This window comes from Pyrus communis, chromosome 14, assembly GCF_963583255.1.
Source record: "Pyrus communis chromosome 14, drPyrComm1.1, whole genome shotgun sequence".
Taxonomy (NCBI): Eukaryota; Viridiplantae; Streptophyta; class Magnoliopsida; order Rosales; family Rosaceae; genus Pyrus; species Pyrus communis.
Window position 1 is genome coordinate 18,398,764 of NC_084816.1, and position 13,352 is coordinate 18,412,115.

General features: G+C 37.5%; 1 protein-coding gene across 1 annotated transcript; it reads left to right on the plus strand.

The window, feature by feature from the left end:
• Positions 1-14: 14 nt before the first annotated feature.
• On the plus strand, positions 15-13,120 carry LOC137714496 (uncharacterized). Its single transcript, XM_068453697.1, has 14 exons — positions 15-51; positions 151-1,246; positions 1,346-2,090; positions 2,700-3,195; positions 3,717-3,868; positions 3,944-7,459; positions 7,491-7,697; positions 8,161-8,364; positions 8,482-8,685; positions 9,838-9,996; positions 10,501-10,851; positions 10,954-11,396; positions 12,104-12,307; positions 12,665-13,120. Exons 1-14 carry the CDS (start codon positions 21-23, stop codon positions 12,867-12,869), a joined length of 8,013 nt encoding a protein of 2,670 aa, XP_068309798.1. The 5' UTR covers positions 15-20; the 3' UTR covers positions 12,870-13,120.
• The last annotated feature ends 232 nt before the right edge of the window (positions 13,121-13,352 follow it).

The window sequence follows — 13,352 nt, forward strand, 5'->3', positions numbered from 1 at the left end:
CAGACTATCTCTGTTCTTCAATGGAAGGAAGGTCAGCCTCCGAAAATCAAGGTACGCATCCCCATGCACGCAAAGCTTTTAACTTGCTGTTTGGTTGCCGAGAAAATTTGTGAAGTTATTTTCTTTGCTGTGTTTTCTTTTGAACTGCAGCTATGTTGTTTGAAGAAATGCCTAAACCTACAATTAAAGTAACCCACGAAGCTAAACTTAAGGAGCTACTGCATAATCTTAACTCTGTTGAAATCAAATTATGTTCTCATGCTACAAAAGAGTTCATTAAGTTGCTGAAAGGTGATAACGGAGGTGATTTGCTCCGTTATTATGTGAAGAATTCGGGTAAGTGCTCGGAGCTTCTCAGTGCTTGGAAGCTCCGGCGAGGGAAACCCGGAATGTTTTGTGTATTTAAACTAATTGCTGTTGTTTTGAGTCATCCTGATGGGATGTATATGCCGAATGATGTGGAGAGGATGGGTATTAGCCGGGCATTGGATAAGTTTGCACGGTCGATTATTGAAGAACAGTTGCAGGATGTGTATAAGGAGTTGAATAGTAAAGAAGCAAAACGCCAAAAGGCGGCGCTTTTGCTTTTGGCTTCCATTGTGAGGCGTGGGTCGGGGTTGGCTTCTGAGGTTGCAAAGAATTTCGATTTCAAACTCCAGGGTTTTTTTAAGATGGGTGAATTTAAAAAGAAGCAGGGTGAGAAAAGAATGAAGCTGTCGTTGAGGAAGTCGTTTGTGGGATTCGCAATGTCATTTTTGGAGGTGGGGACGCTGGGATTGCTGAGGTCGGTTATACGTCAGAAGGAAATGTACTCTGGTGTCCTTCGCGGGATTGGGAATGATGATGATGAAACTGTTATCTACGTTTTGTCCACGTTGAGGGACAGGATTCTTGTTGAAGAGTCATCAGTTTCCCCGAGTCTTCGGAGTGTTCTCTTTGGGAGTGTTACTTTGGAACAATTAGTTAACGTCTGTGCAAGGGAAAATGGTGGGCCTTCTGCGGAATTGGCATACAATGTTTTGGTTATGGTTTGTACCAATCCTAGTAATGGCTTGATGTCAGATTTGAAGAAACATCTGAAGGGTAATTCAAAGCGACTCGTGGATCTGATGAAGAAGCTTAAAGCAACTGAGATTGGCTACCACAGGGATCTTCTTTTGGCTATTGTTAGTGGAAGACCGTCTATTGGTGCAACATATATGGAAGAGTTCCCCTACAATCTTGAAGATTATTCATCACCTAACTGGTCAGATTTATTTATACCAGTGCATCATATTGTTTAATACTTAATTTTCAATGGTCCCCGTTTTCCTCTTTATTTGTGTGGAGATTGAAGCATTTGCAGGTTTTCTGTTGTTATTCTTGCAGCAAACTTGGTTTCTTCAGTGCGCAGCGGGCATGCCTTTGGTATCAATGACTCTCAGTCTCATAATCCAGCCATGTTTGACAATGTGGGTGTGCAGGATATCATGAAATGCTTGTATCCTCGTTCATTCAGCCGGTCTGCAATCAATAAGGGGCTGCTTCACTCTGATTTTCTAGTGAAGCATGGATCTTTAAGGCTTCTTTTAGAAGCACTGAAGTTGCTGGACTCGTTCCATGGTGTTTTAAACCATAGAGACCAAAGTTATTCTGATAATGAGAAGGTATACGTATTGGAGTCTTTCAAGCAAGAATTTCAAAATGAAGTTCGAAACTTGCTCCCTGATCATCAGGTTATGTTGACTCTACTTTCTTCTCTGAGTAGTCACTCCAAAAGTCAGCAGTTAAGCTTAAAGAGGACAGCTGAGTTGGAGAAGTTCCCCGAACATAACCCCAAACGCTTGAAAAAAGTGAAAACTGATGTGGGGAACAAGGACTCAGATATTGTTGTAGGTGGGTTAAATTTTGATCCAGATGTTGCTTCACCCGAGAACGGTGAAAGAGTTGCAGGTACATCCACTGTAGATGCATTGGATAATGACAAGGATGCTATAAATGTTATGGTAGAAATTTGGGGTTTGGGTCTTCAATCCACACATATTAATACATTAAAGGATGCAGAGATGTACTTCCACTGTAGGCTGCTCGATGCGCTCAAAACTTACCTTGTAAGTTTAACTTCATATTTCATTTTGTGCTCCCAAAACTTATCTTGTAAATTTAACTTTCTAAGTCTCATTTTCTTTGTATCTTTTATTGAGACCTTATGGGGCATGACAAACAGGGTTAGATACTTAAGCGAGGCATTTTTATTTAATCAACGTAGGGTTCGCTTTCTATTGCTTTTTTCTAACACGTGCCGATTTAGCATATTTGATTTAAAGTGAGGGGTGCAATTTTCTAGCACTATCAGGCATAATTCTTTTGGGAACACCAACACATCTATTGTGGGAACACCAATACATCTTTTGCATCTTGATGGTTTCATGCCAAGGCATGCTTTAATGGCCGGAGGGAAAACATACCCTGATACATTTAGTAACACAGGGTGCATCCTTCCTACTATTTGCCTCATCCTTTGGAATTTAATATATATGTGAATGTGTTTTTTTTTTCTGTTTTGCTAACAGTCTGAAAGTATGTGTTTCATAACCAAAAGAACTGTGATGTGCTGACTTGCAGATGGAATTAAAGGATCGATTTTGATTTCTACTTTCAATCCAAAAAGGCTCCTATGCAGTTGTTCTTACAATGTCCTTTTTATTCTTCTATTGCAGCGGATAATGCCCACTGGCTTGGAGGGATCATTTGAGTTTTTTTTTAATCTTCTAAGCAGCCCTTTAGCATCAGAAACAGATCTGCAGCGCTCTCTTTTGTCTTTGTTAACAGAATACGTTGGATTGTCTCCAAAGAGTAGAACTCCAATTAGGACTCCACCCCTCATGTATAAACATCTTTTGACATTCATGAACTTGCTAGTTTTTTCACAAATCAGTGACATAAGGGATCTGGCATATCATCTTGCACAAGCTGCTATGTTAAGTACTGGTGCTTTTGACAGAAATCAGCATGAAATTGCATCATGGTTCTTGTTTTTACCGGGTTTTGGCAGAAGAAAATCTTCTGTTGAAGCACTGGAGGTGGAAATATTACAAAGCTTGTGTCATGTTGTCATCTCATTCTTGTGTGATGCCGTTTCTACTACTGGGAATAATTTGTTCAAATACTGGGATGTTGTTAAGCGTTATACCTGCCCTTTGGAAACTAGTAAAGGTGATTGTGATTCATCTCATTTGTTTAGCATTCTTACGTTGTTCTTATTTTCTTTTGGGGAGGGACGTTGGTGTGGGGGTTCTTTGATCCTGTACTTTCCAAGTGAACTTGTCTCTGGTATGCTCAGTTAAGATGTGGCCTGAATTTTTTTTAAATCATAAAATCTTTAGTGGGCATTGAGATAATTGTAGTATAACAACTACAGTAGGATCTCTTCTTTTTTTTTTTTTTGTATTCTTTTTCTACAAGTTGCATAGGTGTCGTTCTTTATTTATAAATATATTAGATGTAAGAATAATTAGTTACTGGAGGCAGGATCTTTTACACAAATTTGATAGAACTGTTTGTTATACAATACATAGTTTATTATATTTCCTAATATGTATTTGTATTGTACAATAATTTAGGAAAATGTCTTCTGTTTTTTAAATGAAAGTAGTTGCTATGTATCCATTCCTCAACTGTATTACAGGCTATTTCTGCATGCTAATTTTCCCCTTTTATTTTTTTATTTTTTGCAGATATGACACCACATTTCAGTCCTCTTACCATATGTGTACTGCAGAAGTGTCTAAGGTTGCTTGATTCTGGATCTGGAACATTTACAATGCCTGAAAAGTCAATGATATCAACGTATGTATGCAGCACACTGAAATATCTCTTGCAAACTCAGGTACACGTCTGTTATTTCTTAGCTGGGATTGATTGCTATTTGAATGCAATCTAATGTGAAATTTAATTTTGATAGGTTGATGCAAGATTGCTTTCTTCCTTGATTTGCTCAGTCTTGGTTGAGAGACTTGGTGACTGTTCTATCGCTGACAATGCTAGGGATAAAATCTGTCAGTGGAGGCCTTTAAAGAATTTACTGCTCTTTTCACAGAGTGTATCTGATCAGAAAACTTGTGGCGTTCTTTCTATTCACAATAAGGCTATGACTGCTGATAGTTCCTTAGCAATTACACTTGAGGAAGTGAAAAGATTTGAAAATAGTAGGGATGCTGGTGACATAGCTGGAATAACCAAAGCCTTTTCTTTCTCCATTATCTCTACGAGTCCCGAGGGAATACTGGAAAAGTTTCCATCATTTATGACAGCTTGGAAATATCTTCTTGCCGTTCCTGTCTCTCTCTTATCATCAATATTTTTTCTGGAACAAACCCTTCTAGCCAGTGTTTCTAAGTTGTGGCCTGATATATTTATTCCTGGTCTGGAAAGGGCTCTGTCCGGTATTTGTTGCAGAGGTAGAAAAGATGATGCCTGTGGATCTCTTGACCCTGTTTCTTATGCACGAGGAATGATATGTAACCAAGATCTTGATACAAACGAAGCTGCTTCTGGTGCCTTTTCTTTCTATTTGGAGAAAGCACCATTCCATGTTTTATTCCCTGCCATTATGAGCATTGATGGTCATTCTTCATCAGACCTCTCAAAGATACAAGACTTGCTTGTAGCTAAACTATCTGAGTGCTCAATTGATTACCACCTTATTTCCCATTTGCGTCTTGTGCTATTTTGGCTTTATCAGATACGGTCATCTCATAGAGTTGGACATTTAGTCAACTTCCAACAACTGTCAGAGATTTGTTTAGTTCTAGTGGAGAAGTTGTTATCTCAACTGTTGGTGTTTACTGATTCTGATTCCTCTGAAAACTACTCAGTACTTCTGTCAAGCCAAGATGTTCAAGAAGTGGCTGAAATCATCATCTTTCATCCTGCAATGCTAACGTTGTTATCTTGTCCTTTGGGATGCAGTGAAGACTTACCAAAGAGTAGCCTAGCGGACAATGTAAATGCTTTGATTAGCTTATCAAGGCAGAGTATTCATAGATTAGATTGTCATGCCTTGGATATATTGGCAAAAACTTGTGACTACTTGTTTACTTTATGCAATGACGGCCAATTTACGGCAGAAGTTGCAATAGGTGCTGGTAAACAATTTGTGAAAGCATTTAACATCTTGCAAAGAAATCTATTTCATGAAGTCAGGGGCAAATTTGATCAATGCATTAGTACTAAGGATTTTATGCCTTTCCTCCCAACATTTTATGCTTTACATGTTTTGATTCGTTTTATATCCCCCTTTGAGCTTCTTGAATTGGTGCATTGGATGTTTAGTCGAGCTGACATGGATGACATCGAGAAATCTGCTATTTCTTTTGGATCTTGCATTGCTGGTGGTGCTTTCAGAAATCTGTCTACCTTCTTGCAGCAGCCAAATACAAAGAGAAAATCGTATGATATATTTTGGAAAATGGAAGAGAACAAATTCAACAGTGACATTATTGAGGAAATCTATCTTAAAATATGCAAGTTTTCCTTGCATTTTAAAACAGAAGTTGTGGATATATGCTTGCTGGAAGCTATAAATGCTGTATGCAGACAGAAATACAATCAACAATGCAATCTTCATCCATTACATATAATATTGTCGAGAGTTATAGCAACCACCCCTGTAGAAATTGTTTCCCATTGCATTTGCAGAACCAGCAAGATGAAAGCTAGATTATTGTCTCTTCTTACTGATATGAGTTCCCTGCATTTGTCTAACTTTGGGCACTTATTTTCGGGTTTTGTGAACAAAGACAGAGATTTTCAACATGAAGGCAATGTGATGGAAGAGCCTTGTGTCTCTTCTCTTTCAGATGAGGACTGTATCATGCTTCTGCCTGCTGCTTTGTCATACTTGAATTCAGTTTCCTTGAAATTTGGAAGGTTGTCTTTTGAGCATTTTAGATATATACCAACTTTTTATTCAAGGATTATTTTGAATGGTTTCCTTCAGTGGAAGAGTTTTGTGTCTAGAGATGTGTTTCAGGAAGAATTTGGAGAGTTTTTGCCATCATCTGCTCAAGAACTTCTCAGTCTGATTGATGATAGTCTTCTTGGAAACACAATTTGTATGTTGCGTTATCACTTCGGTTTGAAAGAAGATGCAATGAAAATGAAGAACCGGTTCAAGCTTTTTAATTCAATTTTCCCACCTTCTGTGTCACAGGAGGAGCTGGTAGGTTGTGATATTGGTGGATTGGCTTCTCAATCACTAAATGAATCATTAAACCTTGTAAATAAAATTTTTGCAAAGATATCTTTTGGTAAGGTTTTATTATTCCCAAATGGTTGTCGGTCAAATGAAGCAGGCAGTGACGTGAAAGACAATCCTTTGGACATTGCATCTAACAAACTGGATTCTTCAAGAATGCAGTTTATGAACATATTGGTGGGTATCTGGCAATGGATTGTTAAAATAGTCCCTTCAGTTGCTGATAGTTCTCAAAAGGAAACAAGCACAGGTACTTCCTTGTGGAGATGCTTTGAAGCTCTCATATTGATGAACATTCTTGAACTGACCAGAGAGATGTCTGATGGTCTTATTCAATTACAATCTATCCCTTTCCTAGAGCAATTGACAAAATCAGCACTTCTATATAGGTTTGAAGATCCAACAACTTTGAAATCCATCCGAGATCTCCTAAGTGTGCTGTCAGAGGGAAAATTTTCACGTGTTCCCTACCTTCAGCTTCTACTTGCCCATTCTCAATTTGCGCCAACAGTTCGCTCAGAATACAGATCATCTGAGGGTTTCATTTTTGGTGCATTTTCCAGGCCTATGCCTGGCATTCTAAGGTCGCTTGTTGTCCCTTCCACTAGCCAAAGTGTAATTGATCACAAGTGCAATCTGGAAACAGCGGATCTGTATGCAAGACAGTTGGAGGTTGTCAAGTTACTACAGATGCTCTTTCCAATCAAGGAACATCAACATGGTTTTGACTTTGGTAAAGATATATACATAAATCTAAAAGAACTGCATTTACTGCTTCTGTCTTCTTATGGTGCAACACTTAGTGAAATTGATGTGGAGATATACAACTTGATACGCACAATTGAGTGTCTTGATGGTTCAAAGCCTGCCAATGTTGCTGGAATGGATCACATGTGGGGCAGTGCCGTGTTAAAGATAGAAAAAGAACGGACTCTGGAAAGGAATATGTCTGATGATGTCTTCACTGATACTGAAGCAGTAAAAGAACGCCGTAGAAGTCAATTTAGAGAAAATCTTGTTGTTGACCCCAAAATCTGTGCATCCACTGTGCTATACTTTCCGTATGATAGAGTGGCATCTGAAGAACTACTATGCTTGAACAAGTTTCAAACAGATAATTTTGATGATGGTCGTTTGGTAAGTCTCTTTACTTGTGAAATAATGATGAATATAATTTTGTTTGAGCTGAGACTTTGGATATGTGCTTATTGTGATAGTTCTCATCCAATTTCGACATTTTATGCAGTTGCATTCTCCTGATGCTGAATATATACAACAATATAATCCTATTTTCATCTTGCGCTTCTGTATTCATAGCCTCGCAGAGGGTTATATTGAACCCTTGGAGTTTGCTGGTTTAGGCTTGCTAGCTATTGCATTTATGAGTATGTCATCACCTGACAACAGAATAAGAAGGTTGGGTTATGACACTCTTGGAAGATTTAAGAACACATTGGAGGTAATGCTGTTTTCTAAATTGTTTCTGGCTCTGTAAATGCTTTCTGTGCATGCGGGCGTGTCATAAATTGTGTGTGTGTAATAGAAGTGAAATACATATCTTTTATGCTTGTGCACTTTCCTAATTTCTCATATATTTAGTGTTAACCATAGAAAATATAATGTTAGTTACAACAATATTAGTCCGCTTAAATACTGGAAAGTCATATTTTAGCACAGTAGCACTCGAGTCTTTCTGTAATCAAAGAGCTTTTAATTACTGTTTCTTAGCTAGAATTCTCAATCTTCTAGAATTTCTACATGTTGAAGTACTATATATTATTGCATGCAGAGTATAGTGGTATGTCGATATTTATGACTGATGATCCATTTATAAAAAAATTAATGTTACTTTGGTTATGATATTCCTCTCGGCATATTTTGTTTAAGCTGTTTGTTAATCAAAGTTCAACTACCCTTCACAGAGATGTCAAAAGAGGAAGGGTGTCAAGCAAATTCAACTTCTGTTGACTTATATGCAAAATGCTATAGAAGAACCATGGCAGAGAATCCCTTCTGTACATTCTATTTTTGCTGCAGAGACATCCCTCATTTTATTAGATCCTTCACATGAGCATTATGCAGCCTTAACGACGCTTTTGATGAGATCGTCCAGGCTGAATGTCAAGGTATGAGTTCCAAGAACTTGGTACATTAGTTTTTCTTTTCACATTCAGATCTGTACTTACATGAGTCATTTATAAACATTTCGGGTTTCTTAATTTCTTTCTTTTTTTAAATTGCAGAATATACTTTTCTTTAGCAATTTTTTTTGGAGTTCCTCTAGCAATTTCAAAGCAGAAAGGTTGTGGATACTTCGCTTAGTATATGCAGGGCTGAATTTTGATGAGGATGCTCAAATTTATATGAACAACTCGGTTCTTGAGGCTCTGATGAGTTTCTATGTCTCTCCAATTTCGGATGATGAATCCAAGGAACTAATTCTTCAGGTAACTTTTCTTTTAAGAAAACAATTAATTCTTCAGGGAACTTGTAAGCTCACTGTAATTTCTGGTGTTTGCTTCTGTCCATACTTTTGCATTGAGTTTCTTTGTTTCATAAGTGAAACCATTTCTTTCCTAAAAAATAAAAAGTGCTCTTGTTTTGACATTGTTGGCAGAAAAGAAATCAAAAGAAGCTTTCTTTTCAGTATCTTGTCATCATCCCTAAGTGGTTTTTTTTTCCTCAAAAATCTAAATTGAAATGAAGAAGTTGTCATCATCTGAAAATGTTCTTTTGTTTGTTTCTCAAGAGCTAGTGCATTAAAGTTGGATGTGAACAATTTGGATTTACAACATAACTTTCTGACTTGTGTTGACGCAAAATTTGGATTGATTTCCCAAGGGACAAAAATGAGGATTCACTTGCCTTGGGTTGCAGTTGTTCAAATGTTTGTTTAAGGTCTCAAGAGGATACTCGATAATGTATCTTGAAATGTCATAATTTTCCCTCTTGAATTTTATTTTATTTGTATTTTACTTCTACTTTTTTTATTTTATTTTATATGTAACATGTCAGATGGCTTTTAAAGTTGCTTTCGCATGGCATAACTGTGTGGTCCGTTTCAGCACAGAATGGGGCTCAAGTGTGCCACACAGGCAAGTAATGGAAAACTTCATTGAAGGCTGACCGAAGGCTAAAATTGCCAATCTGTGCAAACAGTAGGGTGTACATTGTAATGTTGTGATACTTGGGTACCAAAGTGAAACAAAGCCCATAGTATAGGAGATAAAATGTAATTAGGTTTGACATATGGTTTTAATACACATGTGGACAAGAATACGTGGGTACAAACATAATAGAATCGAATAATGGGTTCAATCAGCTAATCAAATACATGGACAAGGGCATTGTTGATTGAAACTACATGCTCTATTTACGTTAAAAACTATTTGCCTTTGAATGAATGTTGTCGCTGTAACAAACAAGCTAGGCCTGGTAGATTGAGGTGTCTATAAACTGACAATAAGGGATTCTAAAGACATGAGTTAGATTTCAGTTTGCGATTTTTTTTTGGTGATGCAGCTGTATCTTATGCTCTAATTTTGAAAACTTGAGTCTTCTTAGTGTGATACAGTTGCTTTTGACTTATTTTTATGCAGGTAGTCAAGAAGGCAGTTAAATTACACAAGATGGCTCGTCATCTGGTTGAAAAATGTGGTCTTTTTTCGTGGTTATCATCTGTTCTCTCAGTATTGGGCGAACGGCATTTAAGAGATGGAAAAAGTTTGTTATTGTTGCAGTTGGGTGTGGTATCAGAGGTATTTACTGAAATTGTTTGCTTCTTTCTTTGAGATTCTATATTCCCTTCCCCTGAAGTTTTTCTGTTAATGTCAATGCATAATAATTGGGGTGTCTGGTGTGATGTCAATTGAAATCTGCCATCTGTACTGTGAACCGTGAAGTGTCATAATAGCAATGTTCACATGTCCATGTAATGTTATGTTGGTTAGCTTTGCTTAACAGTCTTAGTTGATATTTTCACTAGCATCCTCTAACTACACTTGTGAAAAACTTCTCCCTTGTGCTGTTTATTTATTTTTTTGGTGGAGTGTTACATATCCAAAAATAAAAATAAAAATTCGAAGGAGCAGGCAATCATATAGATCACCTCCTATATATTGTCATGGCATTCTAAAGAATGAGATATTTTAATAGGTTAGTATATTTACTATTTGTTAATTATTAACCTCCCAGTGAGTTCCAAAGAATAATGTAAGTGTATCTTTTACTCCTTGCTTACTTCCCATGTTCTTGGTTTTCAGGTCGTCAATGATGTTATTTCTTTGAGAAAAATCAGTGAGTGGTTGCAACAATATGCCCTTGAGCAGCTTATGGAACTTGCATCTCATCTCTTCAAATTTCTTGTCAGTGATATGACACTGATGAAGGATAACGTTGCTGCTGTCAATCCAATTCTGGGAACAATAATATTCACACTCAAGATCTCCCAGAAGAGAAGGATGTATCAGCCACATTTTGTTCTATCGGTTGAGGGTTTGTATAACATATATAAGGCTGTTAAGATATGTGATAATGCAAGATCTTGTGGTACAGTAGAGCTTGCTCTTAGAGCTATACTTATGAGTGCACCTCCAGCGGACATATTTTGTTTGGTATTCTCTCTCTCTCTCTCGCTCCCATACACTATACAATATTAGTCTTCACCATATTGTTTAAACCAAAAAAGCTGAAAACTTGCTATAATTATTTTTCAGAGCCATGAAAAGATTTCAAGTTTTATTGTGTGGGCAGTTTCTGCTGCTTTGGAAGCAGACTCTGCAAAGATGCTTCAGCCTAAAGAATCTCACCTATGTTTAACTAGTATTCCAGAGGAAGAGCTGTACGAGAATTCTTTGATATCAAAACTTCTACGTTGGCTCACTGCTTCTGTAATTCTTGGGAAGCTTGATTGGAAATCCAATGATTTGGACCCTGAGGTTTCAAAGAGGTTAAATTTAAAAACTCTTCAGACTTTAATGGAGCTTGTTGAAAGTGCATCTGGAAGAAAGAGCAAAAGCAGATATGGTTGTGAGGAGATTTTAGCATCTGCAATTCTTTTTCTCCAACAGCTTGCAGGCACAAATAACCAAATGCTACCATCAGTTGCAGCTGCTCTTAGTCTTTTGCTCTATGATGGCTCGGTTTTCACAGGTATCATGTTTTCATTAGATTAGTTATGCATTTGGAATGTTACAGTTGAGTGTTTGAGTGGCAACATACATTGTTGGATTAAAAACTGGTCGACTTCCTGTATTTGGGGTAGCCCAGGCTTATTGTTAATTTAGAAACTCAATGGTATTTAAGCAGGGAATAATAATGAATGAGAATGCTCAACTGATCCTACGGCATGCTCTCCCTGGATACACTTTCAGGCAAAGTGCCTAAAAGCTGGGTTGGACCAGCTTTCTCAAAACAAATTCGTGGGCCTTTAGCTTTGGGCCAAATTCTTTTTGCTGAACAATTTTGGAGCAAAAACATTTCCCCGAAACCAAATCTTCTCTCAAAAACTGTACCAAACCAGACTTAAGTTGGCCCTTGTATAGTCATTATGGATATGTCTGCTGGTGAGACATTTGGTTGATTTTGTGAGAGAGCCACCACTTTTTCCGGATGTCTCAGGTCAAGGACATGTGTCCTTTCAGCTATTTTTCAGATGTTAAGTAAGAACAATTGAAAGCACATAGATGAACTTCTAGTGATGTAGACTTACTTTGTAGTTTTATGTGTATTTGGTCATGAACAAACTCATTGAGTGGTTGCGGAGGTATGGTGTGTATTTTATATGGCTTTGTTCTAGGTTGTTATAGAAACAGAAAGAATGAAAGTGGTGTGCTGCTTTGGATCGGGACACGTTACATAGGATAGTAAAGATGATTTGATCTTGCAGAATCATTTTCTCAACTGGTGTTTACAATGCACTCACAATCAAATGCATTTGCATGTTTATGCTCTTTCTCTGACAGCCTTTTTATATTCTGGTTCAGGGTTCTTGTGTAAAAATGGAAGTGTTGTGAAATCATTGTGGTCGAAGATAGGTTGCCCTGCTGAAGCAAATTTCTCTTGGAGATGGTAATATATACCGTTCTCCACCCTCTTTTTTTCCTTTCCTATTAATATTTCATAATGTTTTATTGAGATCACTGGTGTTGGGAATTTGATCAAGTTTGATTGCATTTGCTAGTTTTTAAACTTCTCCAGGATACGGGTATAAGTTATCTTTTTGTTTACCAGGACAGGGCTTCCGTGTTGGGAAACCGTATATGATGAAAAAATATTACTAAGCTGACACCGTCAGTTTGATAAAATTTGTTTAAAAATCTATCTGATATTTGATGTTTTGTTGACCAACTCAACTGCTGTGTGCATTATTTATGTCGTAGTACCCTGTTCGACATCTAACTTGTGGTGGCTATGAAATTTGTATAGGGCATTTTACCAGCCATGGAAGGATCTTATGCAGGAACAAACTGGTTCTCAAAAGATGGAGGAACTCCATGCTTGTCACTCTCTTTTGGATATAGTTTCAAATGTGCTAGGCAAACGACCATCAGAATTGCTAGTCTCGTCAACATATGATGTAGATAGGTTTGGTGCATTTGAATGGGAAAGAAGTATTATGCAGACTGAGTAATGCTAAGAAAAGCATCCTAGATCCCAGGATTTACTTGCTGAGGCTCCCTCTTGTTTTGCTCGGCATCTGCCTCCTCCAAGTACTCTCAAGCTGAATGCTGATGGTGCCAGATAATGGCGAGAATCGTTGTGTCGGAGCTGGAAGATTGATCAGAGATTGTGATGTCCTGTAGTTGGTTTAGTGGTTATATTCTTAATGAAGGGAATCACCAAACATGCTATTTGCAGTATGGTAGCTTTGTTGTGACATTAGGGATGGCTTTGTTTAAAGTCTTGGTGCACACATCACATGTTGAGGTTGTCAGCATGAATTCCATACGTGATTACTTTTGACTTAGGCTCTGTTTGGTTCACGAAATTGAAGGGAAAGCGAAATAAATCCCATGTTTTTTTCCAAAGGGATCTGAATGTATTCTTCCCTTGAAGTTATGGTTAAGGTATGAGATTTTTATTATAAAATTTTTTGAAACAAGGATTTTACAAC